Source organism: Carcharodon carcharias, chromosome 4 (assembly GCF_017639515.1).
Source record: "Carcharodon carcharias isolate sCarCar2 chromosome 4, sCarCar2.pri, whole genome shotgun sequence".
Taxonomy (NCBI): Eukaryota; Metazoa; Chordata; class Chondrichthyes; order Lamniformes; family Lamnidae; genus Carcharodon; species Carcharodon carcharias.
Window position 1 is genome coordinate 6,952,020 of NC_054470.1, and position 17,452 is coordinate 6,969,471.

The 17,452-nt window shown below is 48.4% G+C and overlaps 1 protein-coding gene across 4 annotated transcripts in view; it reads left to right on the forward strand.

Moving 5' to 3' along the window:
• Positions 1 to 17,452, forward strand: part of LOC121276969 (aminopeptidase Q-like) — a 239,842-nt gene that overhangs the window by 162,638 nt on the left and 59,752 nt on the right. For all 4 annotated transcript variants that reach the window (XM_041185720.1, XM_041185717.1, XM_041185719.1 and 1 more), the window contains exon 11: positions 17,307 to 17,383. In XM_041185720.1, the coding sequence (XP_041041654.1) occupies positions 17,307 to 17,383 (77 nt within the window). The remainder of the gene's footprint in view (positions 1 to 17,306; positions 17,384 to 17,452) is intronic.

Here is a 17,452-nt window from a genome sequence, read left to right on the forward strand (position 1 = left end):
TGGAGAAGCAGCTACCGCAATATGACTGAGGTGCAGTGCCGAAGGAGTCTCCGACTCTCAAGGGAGACAGTCAACTATATCTGTCAGATGATTGGCCCTGGGATCTTTCCTAACTGTGTGGCTGGACACTCCATGCCAGCGGCTCTGAAGGTCACAGCTGCCCTCCACTTCTATGCCTCTGGCTCCTTCCAGGGGTCGGTGGGTGATCTTTGTGATGTCTCCCAATCAGCTGTCCACGCTTGTGTCAAGCAGGTTACAGACGCTCTGTTCAGACATGCATTGCACTTCATCCACTTCTGTAGGGACCAGGCAAGTCAGACACAGTGAGCCAGAGGCTTCGCAGCCATTGCTGGCTTCCCCCGTGTCCAGGGTGCTATAGACTGTACACATGTGGCCATCAAGGCGCCAGCAGGTGAGCCCGGTGCCTTCATCAACAGGAAGGGCTTCCACTCCATGAACATGCAGATAGTGTGTGATCACAGGATGCTGATTCTACAAGTCTGTGCAAGGTACCCAGGCAGCTCCCACAACACCTACATCCTCAGACACTCCCAGGTGCCGGGGCTCTTCAGTGCTCCAGCCCGGCTGGATGGATAGCTGCTGGGTGACAAGGGCTATCCCCTCAGAAGGTGGCTCATGACGCCTCTCCACCATCCAAGAACAGAAGCTGAGCAGCGGTACAATAGGAGCCAGGTCTCCACAAGGGCTGTGGTGGAGAGAGCCATCAGTCTTCTCAAGATGTGCTTCCATTGCCTGGACCGCTCAGGGGACGCACTCCAGTACCCCCCAGATCGCGTCTCGGTGATAGTGGTAGCATGCTGCACTCTGCACAATCTTGCGCTGGAAAGGGGGGATGCAGTTGACGATGAAGACCTTGACCCCCTGGATGAGGCTGCACATGATGAATCCAGCAGTGGCTCAGAGGATGAGGAAGAACAGGGCGATGATGAGGAGCAGCACGTCAACCCGCTACTACACCAAGGAGGCAGGGACACCCGGGACACTTTAATCCAACAAACCTTCAGCTAGCTGCGCACACATGGATCAGCAGGACCAGCATTGCCTGGAACTTCCACACGTGGCACTTGGTGCTACATCTTCCACCTCATCAGCTGTAACTAAGGGATTAGTACAGAAACATCAATGTCCACTCAAGCACTCATGATATGTATGTGAAACATCCAAATACAGCACAAAGGAAACACCCTCAGCCATGGTCAGAAAAGTGGACTAAGCACAAATGTCACTCTGACATACATAATGATATATTCCCTAATCTAGGGCCAACACAAAATCACCAGTGACACTCCCATGGAGTGCCTAACGTGCCTTATGCTTTTGTTTGCGGGTGCTACGTCTTGGTGCCGCCCCATCGCTCGGAGTCGCCTGTGAGATAGCCTGCTGACTCTGCTGTCCTGTTGGCCTCGATGACCTTGGCAGACGTCCTCTAGCCCGTGGAGCCTGTGATGGCCCCGCCTGGGAGGGAGTGGTCAGTTCCAGAACTGGCACCTCCCCATTTGTCACAGCCTCAACGGAAGCAACATTGACAGGCAGAGGGGCGGAGGAGCTGCTGCCCTCATCTGGAACTCCCTGAGAGGAGCTCGCAGCGACGACAGGCAGCTGCTGCACCGACATGAGGTCACATTGGACCTCCCTGCTCACCGCAGATGGATGGGCACCGAGCGGCGACACTAGGTGCCCAGAACATCTCCCACATTGGGAATGACCACCTGTGGCCATTACCGCGGTGAGGGCTTGCAGGTCAGAGCATAACCCAATCAGAAGATTCTCAATCCGATCGAAGCCCCTCTCCATGAGAGTCGCCAATCTCTCAATGGAGGAAGCCTGAAGTTCTGTCCTGAGGTTCATGCCATCACTGACACTCTGCCTGGACTCCTCCACCACAGAGACCAAGCGAAGCACACCCTCATGCAACCCTGCCAGATGCTCCCATGCATCCTGCTGCTTGTCCTGCAGCTGCTGCATGGTGGACATCTCCAGAGGCACATCATCACTGCCCAACTCAGCATGTGCCTGGTCCCCTGCAGTCCTCCAGTTGCTGGCGCCATCGGCACTGTCTGTCTGTGCCATCTCCTCCAGCGATTGTGAAGTGCCCTCTCCACTGTGCCCTGGGACACTAGCCGACGTCATAATCCCCACCGAAGTGTTTGTCGCTGCGCTGGTGCCTGGCTGGCTGAAAGGCTGTGATGTAAGTTACAAGTCTTGGCCCTCAGGTGTGGAGCGGAGGCTCTGGGCTTGTTGGGGGCGGCCATGCGGTGGTGATGCTGAAACTAACAACAAGGACAGTGCATCAGTCAGCGTTCAGTCAGTAACACCTTTCATCCCTCCCCCGCCCCAGCCTCATAAGTCGCTCACCCTTCAAGAACCTAAGTAGGAGGAACACATTGGTGGGGTGGTAAATAGTCAAGAGGAGGCCCAAACATTACACACACATACAGACAGGTTGGTCAGAGGGCCTAAGGAATGCCACATGGAATGTTATGTGATAAGTGTGCGGTTAAGCACTTGGGCAAAACAAGCAAGGTACGGGAATACATGAGTAATGGTGGGACTGTGGGAAGTCATGGCGATTACAGGGACCTTGCTGGGCAGACCCGTTAAGGTAGCAGAACAGGAACATAAGGCGTTTAACAAGGTTGAAGCCAGACATGCCTTTATTAGCCGAGGATTAGAGTTTAGGAAAAGGGAAGTCATGTTGCAAGTGCAGAAAACACTGTCAAGGCCACATCTACACTTCTGCGTTCAGTTGTGACCTGAGCTTCATGGGAGGGATGGGATTGGAGTGGGGAGAGTGCAGAGGTTCCTGACCTGGATGCATGCTGACCTGGAGAGTTGGAGTGATGAGGAAACATTGCAAACACTTGCGACATTTGCCATGGAGCACAGGAGATTGACAGGTCACATTATTGACCTTCATACCATTATGAGGGGCATAGAATGGGTGGGCAGAAGGCAACATTTCCCCTTGGTGCAGGGATGAGTAACATGGTGACATTTATTTAAGTTGAGTGCCATGAGGTTGACAGGTGAGGAGCTGAGGAGCTTTTGGACAGAGTAATGTGGGACGCACTGGCTGAAAGGGCGGTGGAGGTACAAACCCTCCTAAGATGCAATAAGTCTTTGGATGTGCAGCAGCGATGCCAATGGCATGTTAGGCCATGGGGATAGTGGTCACAAATGGGATAAGGTGACTTTGGAAGGTGCTAGAGACGTGAATCCTCAAGGGGCCGAGGGACCTTTGTGTATGACCCACACGTCTGACTGTATCTGTCTGTGAATGAGCTGTGTTGCTGCATTAACGACTGCAGCAACCATCAGTGCTTTGGATGGTGGGGAGACAGAGTGGATGGGACTGTGACCCTCAAATACCTGCCCGCTGTACCCCAGCCTCACTGACACCTGCTGACCTGGCCGCCTGCCTCCTCCCCAGCTCCATGGCCTGGTCCTCGTAGGTGGTGAGGTGCTGGAGCACGGTGTCCCCACCACCAGTCAGCTGGCGCTCCCTCTGATTGTGTTCAGTTTTTGCCTGCAGAACAGAGAAGAGCATTTATTGGGGCTGATCGCTCATGTACTCTGCACGCGCACGCTGCACCCCAACCACAGTGGCCCATCTGAGGCCTCCAGCAGCTCCTGTCCACACAACTGGTGATCAGTCACCAGAAGATAGTATGGCTGCTCCCAACCCCCTCCCCCAACGGCCACCTTGGACACATTCAGCATCCATCACTTTGAATAACACACGGGTCTTAGCGCTCATGGCAAGGAGGCACAACTAGGTGCAGCGCCAAGACCAGCAGATGGCTCTTGGTCACGACACCTTGAGGCTCCCCTTCCATCATCTCATCACCATCAATAAGACATGTGTCGGAGTTCTGAGTATGTGTCTAGCTGCCTCCCCTGCAGGTTGCCCCCAGACTATACAAATGTGACAAACACCAACATATGCTGCAGGGAGAACCCATCTTCTCCTCAACCAATAAGGCTGATGTAAGCATGGTCACTATCTGTTTGCCCACCCAGCGTGTGCCAAATGCCCAATGCAGTAACGACACTAAGACGTGAGCGTGGGGGGGCCTCAAAGGCTAAGGCTACCTGCTGGGTAAAATGGCCAAGGCTGACATGGTCCTCACCCTTCCAGAGCGCAACAAATCATTGAAGCGTTTGTGGCAATGCGTCCCAGTGCGCCACACATCGTCATGGGAGCTTACAGCCACTGCCACCTCCTGCCATGCCTGCCTGGTCACTCAGGGGGCCCTCCTCATCCCATCCTCCGGAAACAAGACCTCCCAATGGTTGGACACCTCTTCCAGGAGGACAGCAAGGCAGGCATCAGAGAACTGAGGGGCACAGTGGCCTCCCGCTGGCCTACCCTGTAGCCTGCCCCCCATCCTCCTCCTCCTCTGCCCTCACCTCATGGTGCCCAGTCGCTGGCCATGGTGAACAGCCTAAAGGAGGTTGCCTGGCCGCTCTTTATACAGATTGCCAGTTCCCCATTGGAACCGGGGGGCTGAACACGCCCGCCACTGATTTGATTTTCCCGATGAACACGGGAGTCTGAAATGCGCTGGGAGTGGGCCTTAATTGGCCCGCCCATGCAAAATGGCGGCGCAGCCCGTTTCACCCAGCTCCCCACCCGCCCGACCGACAAATGCAAAATTCAGCCCTTTGTGTCTGTACTCAGAGTAGAAGACACAAGTTCCACACCAGAAATAGACAATAGCCCAGGGGCTAAAAAAAAAGGAGGAAATTATGGAATTTAATATGAGCAGAGATAAAGAACCATAAGGCAGTAAAATCCAACAAATCCCCGGGACTTGATGGCCTATACCCTAGGTTTCCAAAAGAGATAGCCACTGAGATAGTTGATGTGCTCGCTATGAGTTTTCAAAATTCCTTAGATTCAGGAGTGGTCCCATTAGATTGGAAGTTGGCAACTGTTACACCACTTTGAAGAAAGGAGGGAGAGAGAAAAAAATAAACTACAGGCCAGTTAGCCTAACATCGGTGGTTGAGAAAATGCTGGAACCTATTATTAAGGAAGTCTTAACAATGTACTTGGATGAGCATAGTATAATTGGAACAAGTCAGCATGGTTTTAGTCAAGGGAAATCCTGTTTGACAAATATATTAGGGTTGTTTGAGGATATAACTGGTAGGGTAGATAAAGGGGGCCAGTACATGCAATAAACCTGGATTTCCAAAAAGCATTCGATAAGGTGCCACATTTAAGGTTAATAGGCAAAATAAGGGCTCATGGAGTTGGGGGTAATATATTAGCATGGATAGATGGCTGGTTAATGGATAGAAAACAGAGAGTGGTATAAACAGGGTTTTTCAAGTTAGCAGGCAGTGAACAGTAGAGTGTTGCAAGGATCGATACTGAGGCCTTAGCTATTTACAATCTATATTAATGACTTCAGTGAAGAGACAGAGTAATGTATCTAAGTTTGCTGATGATACTAATCTAGGTAGAAAGATAAGATGTGGGGAGGGCATAGAGAGACGGCAAGAGTTAGGTGAGTGGGCAACAAGATGGCAGATGGAATGTAAAATAGGGAAGGGTGAAGTTATTCACTTTGGTCCTAAGAATAAAAAAGTAGAATAATTTTTTAAAAGGTGAGAAACTTTTAAGTGTTGATGTTCAAAGAGACTTGGATATGTTCGTACAAGGAACACCGGAAGTTAGCATGCAGATAAAGCAAGTAATTAGGAAGGCAAATGGCATGTTAGCCTTTATCACAAGGGGATTGGAGTACAGGAATAAAGAAGTTTTGCTACAAGTGGTACAGCGTTTTAGTGAGGCTGCATTTGGGCAGAGTTTTGCCCTTGGTGTGTGGGCTCGGTGGGGGCAGTCAGACCACCACCCGTGATCAGCACTGCATCGCAATTTCATGCTGGCAGGCCAATTAAGGCCTGCTCAGCATGGAACACGAGTGGCAGCACCCAGTGCTACCTATGTGGGCAGGGAGGGGATGGGGGGCAGAGGGCGAGCGGGCCGGGCACGAACTTCGCACATGTGCACGAGTGAGTGCTTCATAATCTCCCTGAGGCACAGAGCTGTCTCACAGAGGTGATGTGCTGTTCAAAAAAAAATAAAATAAAAATGTCATAAAACATGTCCCTCATGTGTCCACCGTGTTATAAATTCAAGTCGTACAACTTTTATTTGATTTTTATTTGCTTTAGGAAACCTCACCCTGCCTGTGGATGAGGTTTCCTAAAAAGTGCAAAGACTGCTTGGCCTTTTTGTTTGCCCGCCCTTTTCACCTGCCTGCCAGGCATGAGGTTGGACAGTCAGCGTAAATTTGAATTTAATTGCGTTTTTAATGGCGTTAGCAGGCCTTTTAATTGCCGGCAGGCGCACTGCCCACTCTGGGTGTGCCCGCTGAACGAAATATCGCGGGACTGCGTGATGATATCAGGATGCTCGCCCGATGTCATCACACGTCATTTTACACTTGGCTGGGTTAGGCGTGCGCCCACCCGCCGAGCTTAATATCCTGCCCCTGGAGTACTATGTGCAGTTTTGGTCTTCACATTTAAGAGATACTTACATTGGAGGCAATACAGTAAACATTCACTAAATTGGTCCCTGGGATGAGGGGCTGTCCTAGGATGAGAGGCTGAGTAAATCGGGCTTACATTCTCTGGAGTCGAGAAGAATGAGAGGCAATCTCGCTGAAACCTACAAAACTCTGAAGGGTCTTGATAGGGCAGACGCTGAGAAATTGTTTTCGCTGGCTGGGATAGACAGATTTTTGGTTTCTTGGGGAATTAGGGGATATGGGGAGTGGGCAGGAAAGTGGAGTTGATGCCCAAGATCAGCCGTGATCATATTGAATGGTGGAGCAGACTCGATGGGCCATGTGGTCTGCCCCTGCACCTATTTCTTACGTTCTTAAATGTCATCACAGGGATTGTTTGAGGCATTGTTTCTCTTAAGGAAAAAGTGGCTAAATATGTAACAGAAAGATGTGTGACTAGGGAGGAGAGCGAAAAGCAATGGGATTAGTTTTGGATCATTTCAGCAAACAGCTGGCAGGCAGAAGGGGATAAGGCAATGGAGTTCTAATAATTTGGACAGAACTTCTTTCTGCTGTGTAAAAAGCCCAACAAGGGAAGATTCATTATTGGATCTAATAATGGGGAATGAACCAGAGCAAATAAGAGAAGTAAAAGTAAGGGCACATCTAGGCAATGGTGACCATATGCTTTAAGATTATGATAGAGAAGAACATAAGCATAAAACAAGCTAGGTTAATAGATTGGAGAAAAGTTGACTTTGAGGGGCTGAGAATAGAATATGGACAATAAGATAGGGAGCTATATTGGCAAACAATGGACTGAATGTTTCTGGCTTATTGGAGGTGATCCTAGAGGCAAGAGGCATCAGAAAATTGGGTTGACAGGCGTCGGGACAGAAGCCTGACACCATCACGTCAAAACCGGATATTGTGAAGGTTGGCTTGCATGGCAGGAGGACCTCACCCTTGCATGTGGTGGACAGCTAATTAAGCCTATTTAAAAAGCAATTTAGCTTTAATTTGACGAGGAACGTTGAATTTTTCCAGACCCAGAGATAAACCATGGGACTTCAGAACACTGCCAGGTATAAGGAGGAGATGAGCTACCTGGAGGTTAGCTCTGGGATCATGAAGAACAGCAAGCCTTAGAGGGTCGTGGAACAGCTCGGATATTGACATTTGCAATGGGGAGAAGGGGAATAAGTATGAGAGCTGGGCAGGCACATTGCCAGAGCGGCGTATTCCAAGTTGGCAGTCGTGTGGATGAAGAAGGGATGGAAAGAGGCGGAGACTGAATGAGTAAGCAAGGCATGGGCTTCATTTCATCAGATTTTGGTTCCTCCTGTGAGGAGGAGCATCAAAGAGGGAGAAAGCTGTAGCAATGACCAGCTGCAGCAGCAACCAGAGGAGCACCAGCAGCACCAGACTTGGGGAGTGGGGAGAGAGGATAACAGAGGAGAAGGGCGCAGAGTGGCATCCAACCAGCTTCTGGTGCAAAGAAGAGACTGTCCACCAGAGGGGTTTACTGACCATTGTTTAGCTACCTTCAAATGTCTGAGCCGTGTGTCATAGAAGACTTCATCTCTCTCCAGGAAGGCCATCAGTGAGCTGTGTGCCATGCTGGATGATGAGCTGAATGGGAAATGGTAGTCACCCAATAATTGTGGAGCTGATGATTACTGCATCGCTGAATTTCTACATCTTAGGTTTATTCTAGGGATTGTCTGGGGATGTGTGTGAGATCTCACAGTCTGTGGCTCATCGCTGCATCAAGATGGTCACAAATGTCAAGTTCATGAGGGCCAGCCAGTATGTGTCACTTTTTCACTGCTCTGGACAATCAGACTGAGAGGGCTATTTGGTTATGGGCCATCACTGGATTCCCCCAGGTGCAGGATGCCATTGCTCGCTCAGCTGTAGTCACAAAGGCATCCACAGGCCAGCCTGTAACCTTTATCACCAGAAACTGAAAACATGTGAGAATGAAGCCTATTTCATGCAGGTTCACTCACTAAATGTACAACTGATCTGTGATCACCGCAAACAGTTCCTTAAGGTGTCTGTACCATTCCCAAGTAACAGCCACAACATCTCCATATTAAAGCAGTCCTAGGTGCCAGACCTTTTCAGACCCTCAGGATGGATAGATACTGGATGTAAAGAGCTAATCATTCAAGACGTGGCTAATGCCTGTGAGGAACCCTTACACTGATGCAGAGGAGAGATACACCACCTGCCATGACAACTCAAGCAACCATCGAACAGGCCACAGGGCTTCTGAAGATGTGGTTCAGATGTATCGATAGATTTGTTAGAGCCCTACAGCATGCCCCAGTGTCTTGTACATTGTGATGGATTGCACTCCCTTGCACAACCTGGCACTACAGAGGGGAAAGCAATTGAACAATGAGGATATCGTTGAGCATAATGACTCGTCCAATGATGAGCAGATGGAGGAAGATGATGACCAGGCCCAGGGACCGTATGCAAAGTGTCATGAGATGTGTGCAAGGAATGCTCAGGATGCACTGATGCAGGCACAGTTCACGTGATCCTTACTGACAGATCTGTCCAATCCACTAAAGCTTCAGCCCTTTGCTGCCTTGTTGCCACCACATTTATTGACCTTGCCATTTACCTGCTCCCCGTTAGATATCACACTGCAGCTGGTGGAATACCTCGACCTTAAGTGGTGTGGCTCCTTCGACAGAGCCAGTGTACTCCTGAAATCACCACAGCCCACAAGAAATGCAAGGAGACCTCAAGTCTAGGCACATCAATCATTTAATGGTGGAACAAAAAATTGCATGGTTCCCTGAATCAGAAAGGAAATCTGAGAACCCCATGTGCAGTTAGGTACTCTTCTTAAATCTCTTCACTATCAGCTGAGGCGCAGGCAGGCTGTTGACATTCCATGGTTTGGGGTGACCTTGGCTGTCGACCTCTGGTTACCCCAGGAGTGGAGGACCAGGTCATATTGAGGGCCTCCTGCATAGTCTCCTCTGTCAATGCAGCTTGTGAGCGGATGAAGTCACTGACAGCTGGGACAGAGGGGAGGCGATTGTTAATTGTTGTAAAAACCCATCTGGTTCACTTTGGGGAAGAAAATCTGTCGTCCTTACCTGGTCTGACTTACACGTGACTCCAGACCCACAGCAATATGGTTGACTCTAAAATGGCCTATGAAGCTGCTCAGTTGTAACAAACTGCTACAAAGTCTCAAAAAAGGAATTAAACTGGACGGACCCCACCTGGCATTGACCTAGGTACGGGAAACGACAACGGCAAACTCAGCCTTGCCAAACCTGCAGATTCCTCCTTACTAACATCTAGGGGTTAGTACCAAAATTGGGAGAGCTGTCTCACAGACTAGTCAAGCAACAGCCTGACATAGTCATCCTCACAGAATCATATTTTACAGATAATGTCCCAGACACCACCATCCCCATCCCTGGGTATGACCTATCCCATCAGCAGCTGGCGGCACAGTGATATACAGTCGGCAGGGAGTTGCCCTGGGAGTCCTCAATAATGATTCTGGGCCCCATGAAGTCTCATGGCATCAGGTCAAACATGGAAAACAAGGAAAGCTCCTGCCAATTACCACATGCCACCCTCCCTCAGCTGATGAATCATTGCTCCTGAATATTGAACACCACTTGGAGGAAGTACTGAGGGTGGCAAGGGCACAGAATGTTCTCTGGGTGGGGACTTCAATGTCCATCACCAAGAGTAGCTCAGTAGCACGACTACTGACTGAGCTGACAGAGTCCTAAAGGACATAGCTGCTAGACTGGGTCTGCGACAGATAGTGAGGGGAACAACAAGCGGGAAAAACATACTTGACCTCATCCTCACCAACCTGCCTGCCACAGTTACATCTGTCCTTGACAGTATCAGTGGGAGTGACCACCACACAGTCATTGTGGGAACAAAGTCATGCCTTCACATTGAGGATACCCCTCTATCATGTTGTGTGGCAAAATGGGATAGATTTCAAACAGATCTAGCAGCTCAAGACTGGGCATCCATGAGGCGCTGTGGGCCATCAGCAGCAGCAGAATTGTACTCAAACACAATCTGTAAGCTTATGGTCCAGCATATCCCCCACTCTACCATTACCATCAAGCCAGAGGATCAACCCTGGTTCAATGAAGAGTGCAGGAGGGCGTGCCAGGAGCAGCACCAGGCATACCTAAAAATGAGGTTTCAACGTGGTGAAGCTATAACACAGGACTACTTGCATACCAAACAGCATAGCAGCAAGTGATAGACAGAGCTAAGTGATCCCACAACCAATGGATCAGATCCAAGCTCTGCAGTCCTGCCATATCCAGTTGTGAATGGTGGTGGACAATTAAAAAACCCATTGGAGGGCGAGGCTCCACAAATATCCCCATCTCAATGATATGGGAGCCCAGCACATCAGTGCTAAAGATAAGGCTGAAGCATTTGCTACAATCTTCAGCCAGAAATGCCAAGTGGATGATCCATCTCGGCCTCCTCCGGAGGTCCCCAGCATCACTGATGCCAGTCTTCAGCCAATTTAATTCACTCCACGTGATATCAAGAAACAGCTGAAGGCTTGGGATACTGCAAAGTCTATGGGCCCTGACAATATTCTGGCAATAGTACTGAAGACTTGTGCTCCAGAACTTGCTGCGCCCCTAGCCAAGCTGTTCCAGTACAGCTACAACACTGGCATCTACCCAACTATGTGGAAAATTGCCCAGGTATGTCCTGTACACAAAAAGCAGGACAAATCTAACCCAGCCAATTACCAATCCATCAGTCTACTCTCAATCATCAGTAAAGTAATGGAAGGGGTCATGAAGAGTGCTATTAAATGACTCTTGCTTAGCAATAACCTGCTTACTGATGCCCAGTTTGGGTTCTGCCAGGGCCACTCAGCTCCTGAACTCATTATAGCCTTTGTTAAAACATGGACAAAAGAGCTAAACTCCCGAGGTGAGGTGAGATAACTGCCCTTGACGTCAAGACCACATTTAACTGTGTTTGGCATCAAGGAGCCCTATCAAAATTAGAGCCAACGGGAATCAGGGGGAAACTCTCCACTGGTTGGAGTCATACCTAGCACAAAGGAAGATGGCTGTAGTTGTTGGAGATCAGTCATCTCAGGAACTCCCTCCCTAACAGCGCTGTGGGTTCACCTACACCCTAGGGGCTGCAGCAGCTCCAGAAGGCAGGTCAACAACCACCTCCTCAAGGGCAGTTAGGGATGGGCAATAAATGCAGGCCTAGCCAGTGATGCCCACATTGCATAAAGGAATTTTAAAAATGGCCTATTTATGTTCTGTATATCCTTTGTGTAATGACCTGACATACTGGACAGATTTCAACAAGAAACAGATAAACTTTATTACAGAGAGCTTTTCAGAAGGTACATGATTGAACAGGATTCTCGAGAGGAAAGCTCCACCCCACAGATTACCCACACTTAGGGCTTATTGGTCAGAGTCTCCAAGAACATCGTGTGACCCCTGATTTTCTTTTGTTCGTTCATGGGACCTGAGCATCGCTGGCTAGGCCAGCATTTATTGCCCATCCCTAATTGCCCTTGTTCAGGAGCATTTTAGAGTCAACCACGTTACTGTGGGTCTGGAGTCTCGTGTAGGCCAGACCAGGGAAGGGCAGCAGATTTCCTTCCCTAAAGGGATATTAGTGGACTAGATGGGGTTTTTTAATGACAAATCGACAATGGTTTCATGGTCATCATCATCAGACTTTTAATTCCACATTTGGAATAGTATGTGAGGCTAATAGTACAGTCAGTGGAATAGATCACTTAGAGATGAGTTCACTGACCTTGACGATTTGCATGAGATCATTAAACCTCTTGTGACACCACATACAGGTCCTCAGGGCTAAACTTGGCATTGACTACCACAGCTATCTGCTCCCATTGTCTTTATACAGTTTTTCGGAAGGTGTCTTACCTTCTATGGCGAGACACCCACTGACTCTTAGGTGGAATGCCCGGCGTATCTTCTGCCTATCAGGCACATAAGACGGCAGTGGCAGGCTTTTCTCTCTACTGCGGACCCCTGGATACAATGTCCCGCCCACCTAGAGCTACCGGCCAATCAGAGGCTGGCAGCACTTGCACTCAGAAGTGCCATGGAGGAGGCCATTGCTTTTACTGGAAGAATGACCCCAGAGGGTCATGGAGCAACCCAGGAAAAAGGTGAGTGCTGTTTTGGGTGGGGGGGGGGGGGGCTTCTTGCTAGATGGGGATTGGTAGGGAAAGAGGAGTCATAGGGGTTGGCCGCAAGGGCAGGGGGTGCCTATTGGCGGCCACCCTACTGCCTCATTATAGCCATCCCCTTGATCTGGACAGATTAGTGCAAATTGAGGGACCCCTCTCCAACTGACATACAGCCCACACAGTTTTACCAGTTGTGCAGGCTGCAAGTTGGCAGACCCGCCAGGAGCTGTGAAAGTTGCAGCAGAGGCAGCAAGAGGCCTTCAAATGGTTGTTAATTGGCCATTTAGGGGTCTCAAGTGGAGGTGGAGTGGGAAGGTCCACCATGGGCCTTCCTCCCCAGAACTTACTAGAGGTGGAGGCAGGAAGGTGCTGGTGCCGGGTACTAATTGCCAATTCAACCCACCTAATTTTCAGTCCATCCCACCTCCTTCCTTACGTGCTGCAGGGGCAGAAGATTCCACCCTTTGTCTGAAGGGTCTAAAGGCCTTCTGTGATTACAGAATCCAGTGCAGTTTCAGAGAACCTGGGAGCACACTTTCTGCCCTATTGCACCATATTTCAGTGTTGTTGTTGCTTACACTCTCTTCTGTGATGAATTCCCCAGCCAGTCCTGCCAGAATGTACCTCTCCTTTAAGAGGTGGAGGCTGACTTTGAAGTAGCGCAGGCAGGCTTTAATTGCTGGGAGGGTGCAGACACTCAACAGTATATTTTACACTGGCTACAGGCAGCTATCATGTAAATCAGCAAGCAGCACAAAGTTATCTGAAGCAAATCAGTCTGGGTTAATTACGCATTGCTATGTCCACATCCGTTTTAGGGCTCTCTCTCGTCTCGTGTCAAATGGTTCCAAACCCAGCACTGGTTCTGTAAGTTTCTGTTGTCCAGCTTGAGGTATTGCTATAAAGCCACTAGGGTGACAGCAAAACTTTCAGTTTTCCCATAACCATTTTAAATACTCTTCTCACAATTCCCAAAGAGGTAAGAGTGACTGCTCTTGACATCAAGGCAGCATTTGACCGCGTGTGGCATCAAACAGCCCTAGCAAAAGACCAATCATCTCAGTCTGAGGACAACACAGTGTGAGTTCCTCAGGGTAGTGTCCTAGGCCCAAACAAAATCAACATCTTCATCAATAACTTTCTCTCCAACAGAAGGTCACAAGTGGAAATGTTTTCTCTGTGTTCAGCACCATTCGCAACTCCTCAGATATGGAAGCAATCCAAGTCCGCATGCAATAAGACCTGCAGGACAAGATTCAGACTTGGGCTGATAAGTAGCAAGTAGCATTTATGCCACACAGGTGACCATCTCCAACAATAGAGAACCTCACCATCACTCTATGATATTCAATGGCATTACCATCATTGAATGCCCCATGATCAAAGGTTATCAGGGGTAGATGGGAATGTACAACTTGAAACACAAACAGATCAGCCATGATCTTATTGAATGGCAGAGCAGGCGCAAGGGGGTCAAATGGCCTACTTCTGCTCCTACTTTGTATGTTTGTATGATCAATATCCTGAGGGTTACTACTGACCAGAAACTGAACTGGACCAGCCATATAAATACTGTGACTACAAGGGCAGGTCAAAGCTTGGGAATTCTGCTCATTCCTGACTCCTCAAAGACTGTTCATAATCCAGAAGGCATAAGTCAGGAAAGTGCTGGAATACTCTCCGTTTGCGTGGATGAGCATGGCTCCAACAACACTCAAGAAGCTCAACACAATCCAAGACAAAGCAGCCCACTTGATTGATGCTCCATACACCACCTTAAACATTCACTCCCTACACCAGCGATGCAAGTGGTGACAGTATGTACCATAAACAAGATGCACTACAGCAACTCACCAAGTTGCCTTCAACAGTACCTTATAACCCAGTGACCTCTACTCCCTAGAAGGACAAAGTCAGCAGATTCACGAGAACACCACCATCTGCAAGTTCCCCTCCAAGCCTCACACTGCCCTGACTTGGAATGATAGCGCAGTTTCTTCAACGTTCACAGTCAAGATCCTGGGACTCCCTTCCTAATAGCGCTGTGGGTGTACCTACACCAGTTGGACTACAGCAGTTCAAGAAGGTGGCTCACCACCAACTTTGAGGGTAATGAGGATGGGCACAAATGCTGGGCTAGCCAGCAATGTTCACATTCCATGAAATAATTTAAAAAACACTCAAATATCCTTCAGGATATGACAGCTAGTAATTGGCAATATTTTCCCTATACCCCTCCTCCTCATAAGTCATTGTTTTGAACTCTGCCACCCTATTTCGTCCCACCAATGTAAACCCCCATCTGTCAGCAGTGAATGTAAACCTTCAGGCACAATGTCACTCCGCTAGTATGCTCCACTCCCAGATTCCCCCTCATCCTCATTCCCACACCCCCGGTCAGCTAGGTAAGTTCAAGCTACTAAGTGGGAATTCTGGCCTCCCTTAGACTTTTTCCGATGCACACTGCTTTACAGGTCATGAGAAAAATACTGATCATCCACTGTGTGTAGTGTTCCTAAGGAAGAGGTTGGATGGATTTGATACAGAAACTCCTTGAACAACATGTCAGCCTGCTACCACATCCATGTAACTCCCTCCCAACTGCTGGTCCTTTATGGCCTGCTGAAATGGAAATGGATGTGAACTGCCCAGGCCCTCTGTCTCGAGGAGACATAAATGGCAGTTGCATAATCCCAAAGGCTTCCAGTGTGACAGGTTTGTTGTTTAAGCATAAGGTAATTTAAACAACAGAGCTCCTTTCCACCAAGTTAGATCAGCCCACTTTGGACTGAGTGTGACAGGAAAGTTTATTGATCTGGCTCCTGCCTCTGACATTTGCAGCCATTGCCCCTCATCCTTTACCAGCTTGGGGCCAGGAAATTCAATGAAATTCAACTCATTGTCAGTGCTACCGGTTACTGAAATGTGTGTGCATGGCATTTCTATCGAATATTATTGAAAGGGCAATTGGATAAACTGTCAAAACAAAGGCAGTCTTTAGGGATAGAAAGAGCTTGATTTTGGCGAGTTTTTCAAAATGATGGCAGTGCACTTCTGCCTGAAGAAGAAGGAACAGCAAAGGTCGGCTCGCTGCAGACTTAATTAATTTGCTGGTATTGCATTATGAGCCAGGCCTCTTGGAAAAGAGCCACGGGCTTGCTGTTTCCAAACTTGAATGGCTGTGAGGTACCCAGAGCGGACAAAATGAATTATTAATAATTTGTTATTCTCTTGCCGGACTTGGGAGTCTCGCACTGAAACTTGGAATCTGGAATCAGGTTTAGCGACGGGTCTTTTTCAAAGGGTGCTTCTGACTGAATTACTTACAAAAGGGCTTTCTCAGGATTAGCTGTCCTGGAATTTTAAAAATATTATCTCGCCCTTGCAAGCTGCGAGCACTGTTTGCTGAAGCTGGACTTCCAAGGGGAATGCAATGGAGTCTTCTGCTTGAGTAAAACTTTGAGCTTTCTTGTCTGCTTCTAGTCTCTTGTGTCTCTAGAGCTTTTCCTCCTGGTGAATTTTCTCAGCACCTGTCACTTCAGTTCGGAGTTAGGTTCAGTGCAGAATCCATTGAAGGTGTTCTTAATCTTAGTTTCTCAGCATTCTTCTGAGAATGGGGGTTTTAATACTGAGGTTGCCACCATGAAAAATCCTCCTTCAGACACCATGAAGTAGGCTTCCAGTCTGGAGTACGTTAGCAGCGAATCTTTATTAACAACTCATAACTATGTGCATATTTACAGAAGAAGGGACAGGTATGGCACTGAACCCATTCTAACCCAACTATCACCATCTCCAGACTAACCCTGGCTCAGGTGTCTTCTTACATGACTGTGTGAATGGTACTGTACTCAGTCCCACGTTAACCCTTTATGTACCAGACTCTTCTACTGTAGTCTCCATTGGAGTTTACAGGAGCAAGAAGTGACTTGATTGAAACATAAAAGATCCTGAGGGGCTTGACAGGGTGCTTGTGGAAAGGATGTTTCCTCTTGATGGAGAATCTAGAACAAGGGGTCACTGTTTAAAAATAAGGGGTCACCCACTTAAGACAGAGATGAGGAGAATTTTTTTCTCTGAGGGCCGAGAGTCTTTGGAACTTTCTTCCCCAAAATGTGGTGGAAGAGGAGTCTTTGAATATTTTTAAGGCAGAGCTAAATAGATTTTGATTAGCAGGGGGGTGAAAGGTTATCGGGGGTAGGCAGGAATGTAGATTCGAGGTTACAGTCAGATCAGCCATGATCTTATTGAATGGGAGAGCAGCCTCGAGGGGCTGGATGGCCTACTCCTGCTCCTAATTCGTATGTTTGTATGTTCATAAATATAAGACCTTAAAATGAATTCTCTGGTTGAATGATTTCCCATGCCATTTAAACTCACTTCAACTGATCTTGTCTCAATGTATGCAAAGCCAGAGGAGGTGGACTAATTAAGTCTTGGAAGTACATTTTATAGTATTGCAAATATTCATACAAAACCAATAATAAGCATACAAGAAGTTAATCTCCCCTACTGTTCCATTATTTCCTCTTTAGCTTCTCATGGTTTATTCCTATTTCCTGGATGAAGAATGGATCCATGCAGCCATTTTTCTGGCTTGAGAAAAATCTTAGTAAGTAGTATATATGGTATGGTCTCCTTACTTTATCTTAGGGTAAAGTTGTATTCATGCTCCTTGTCG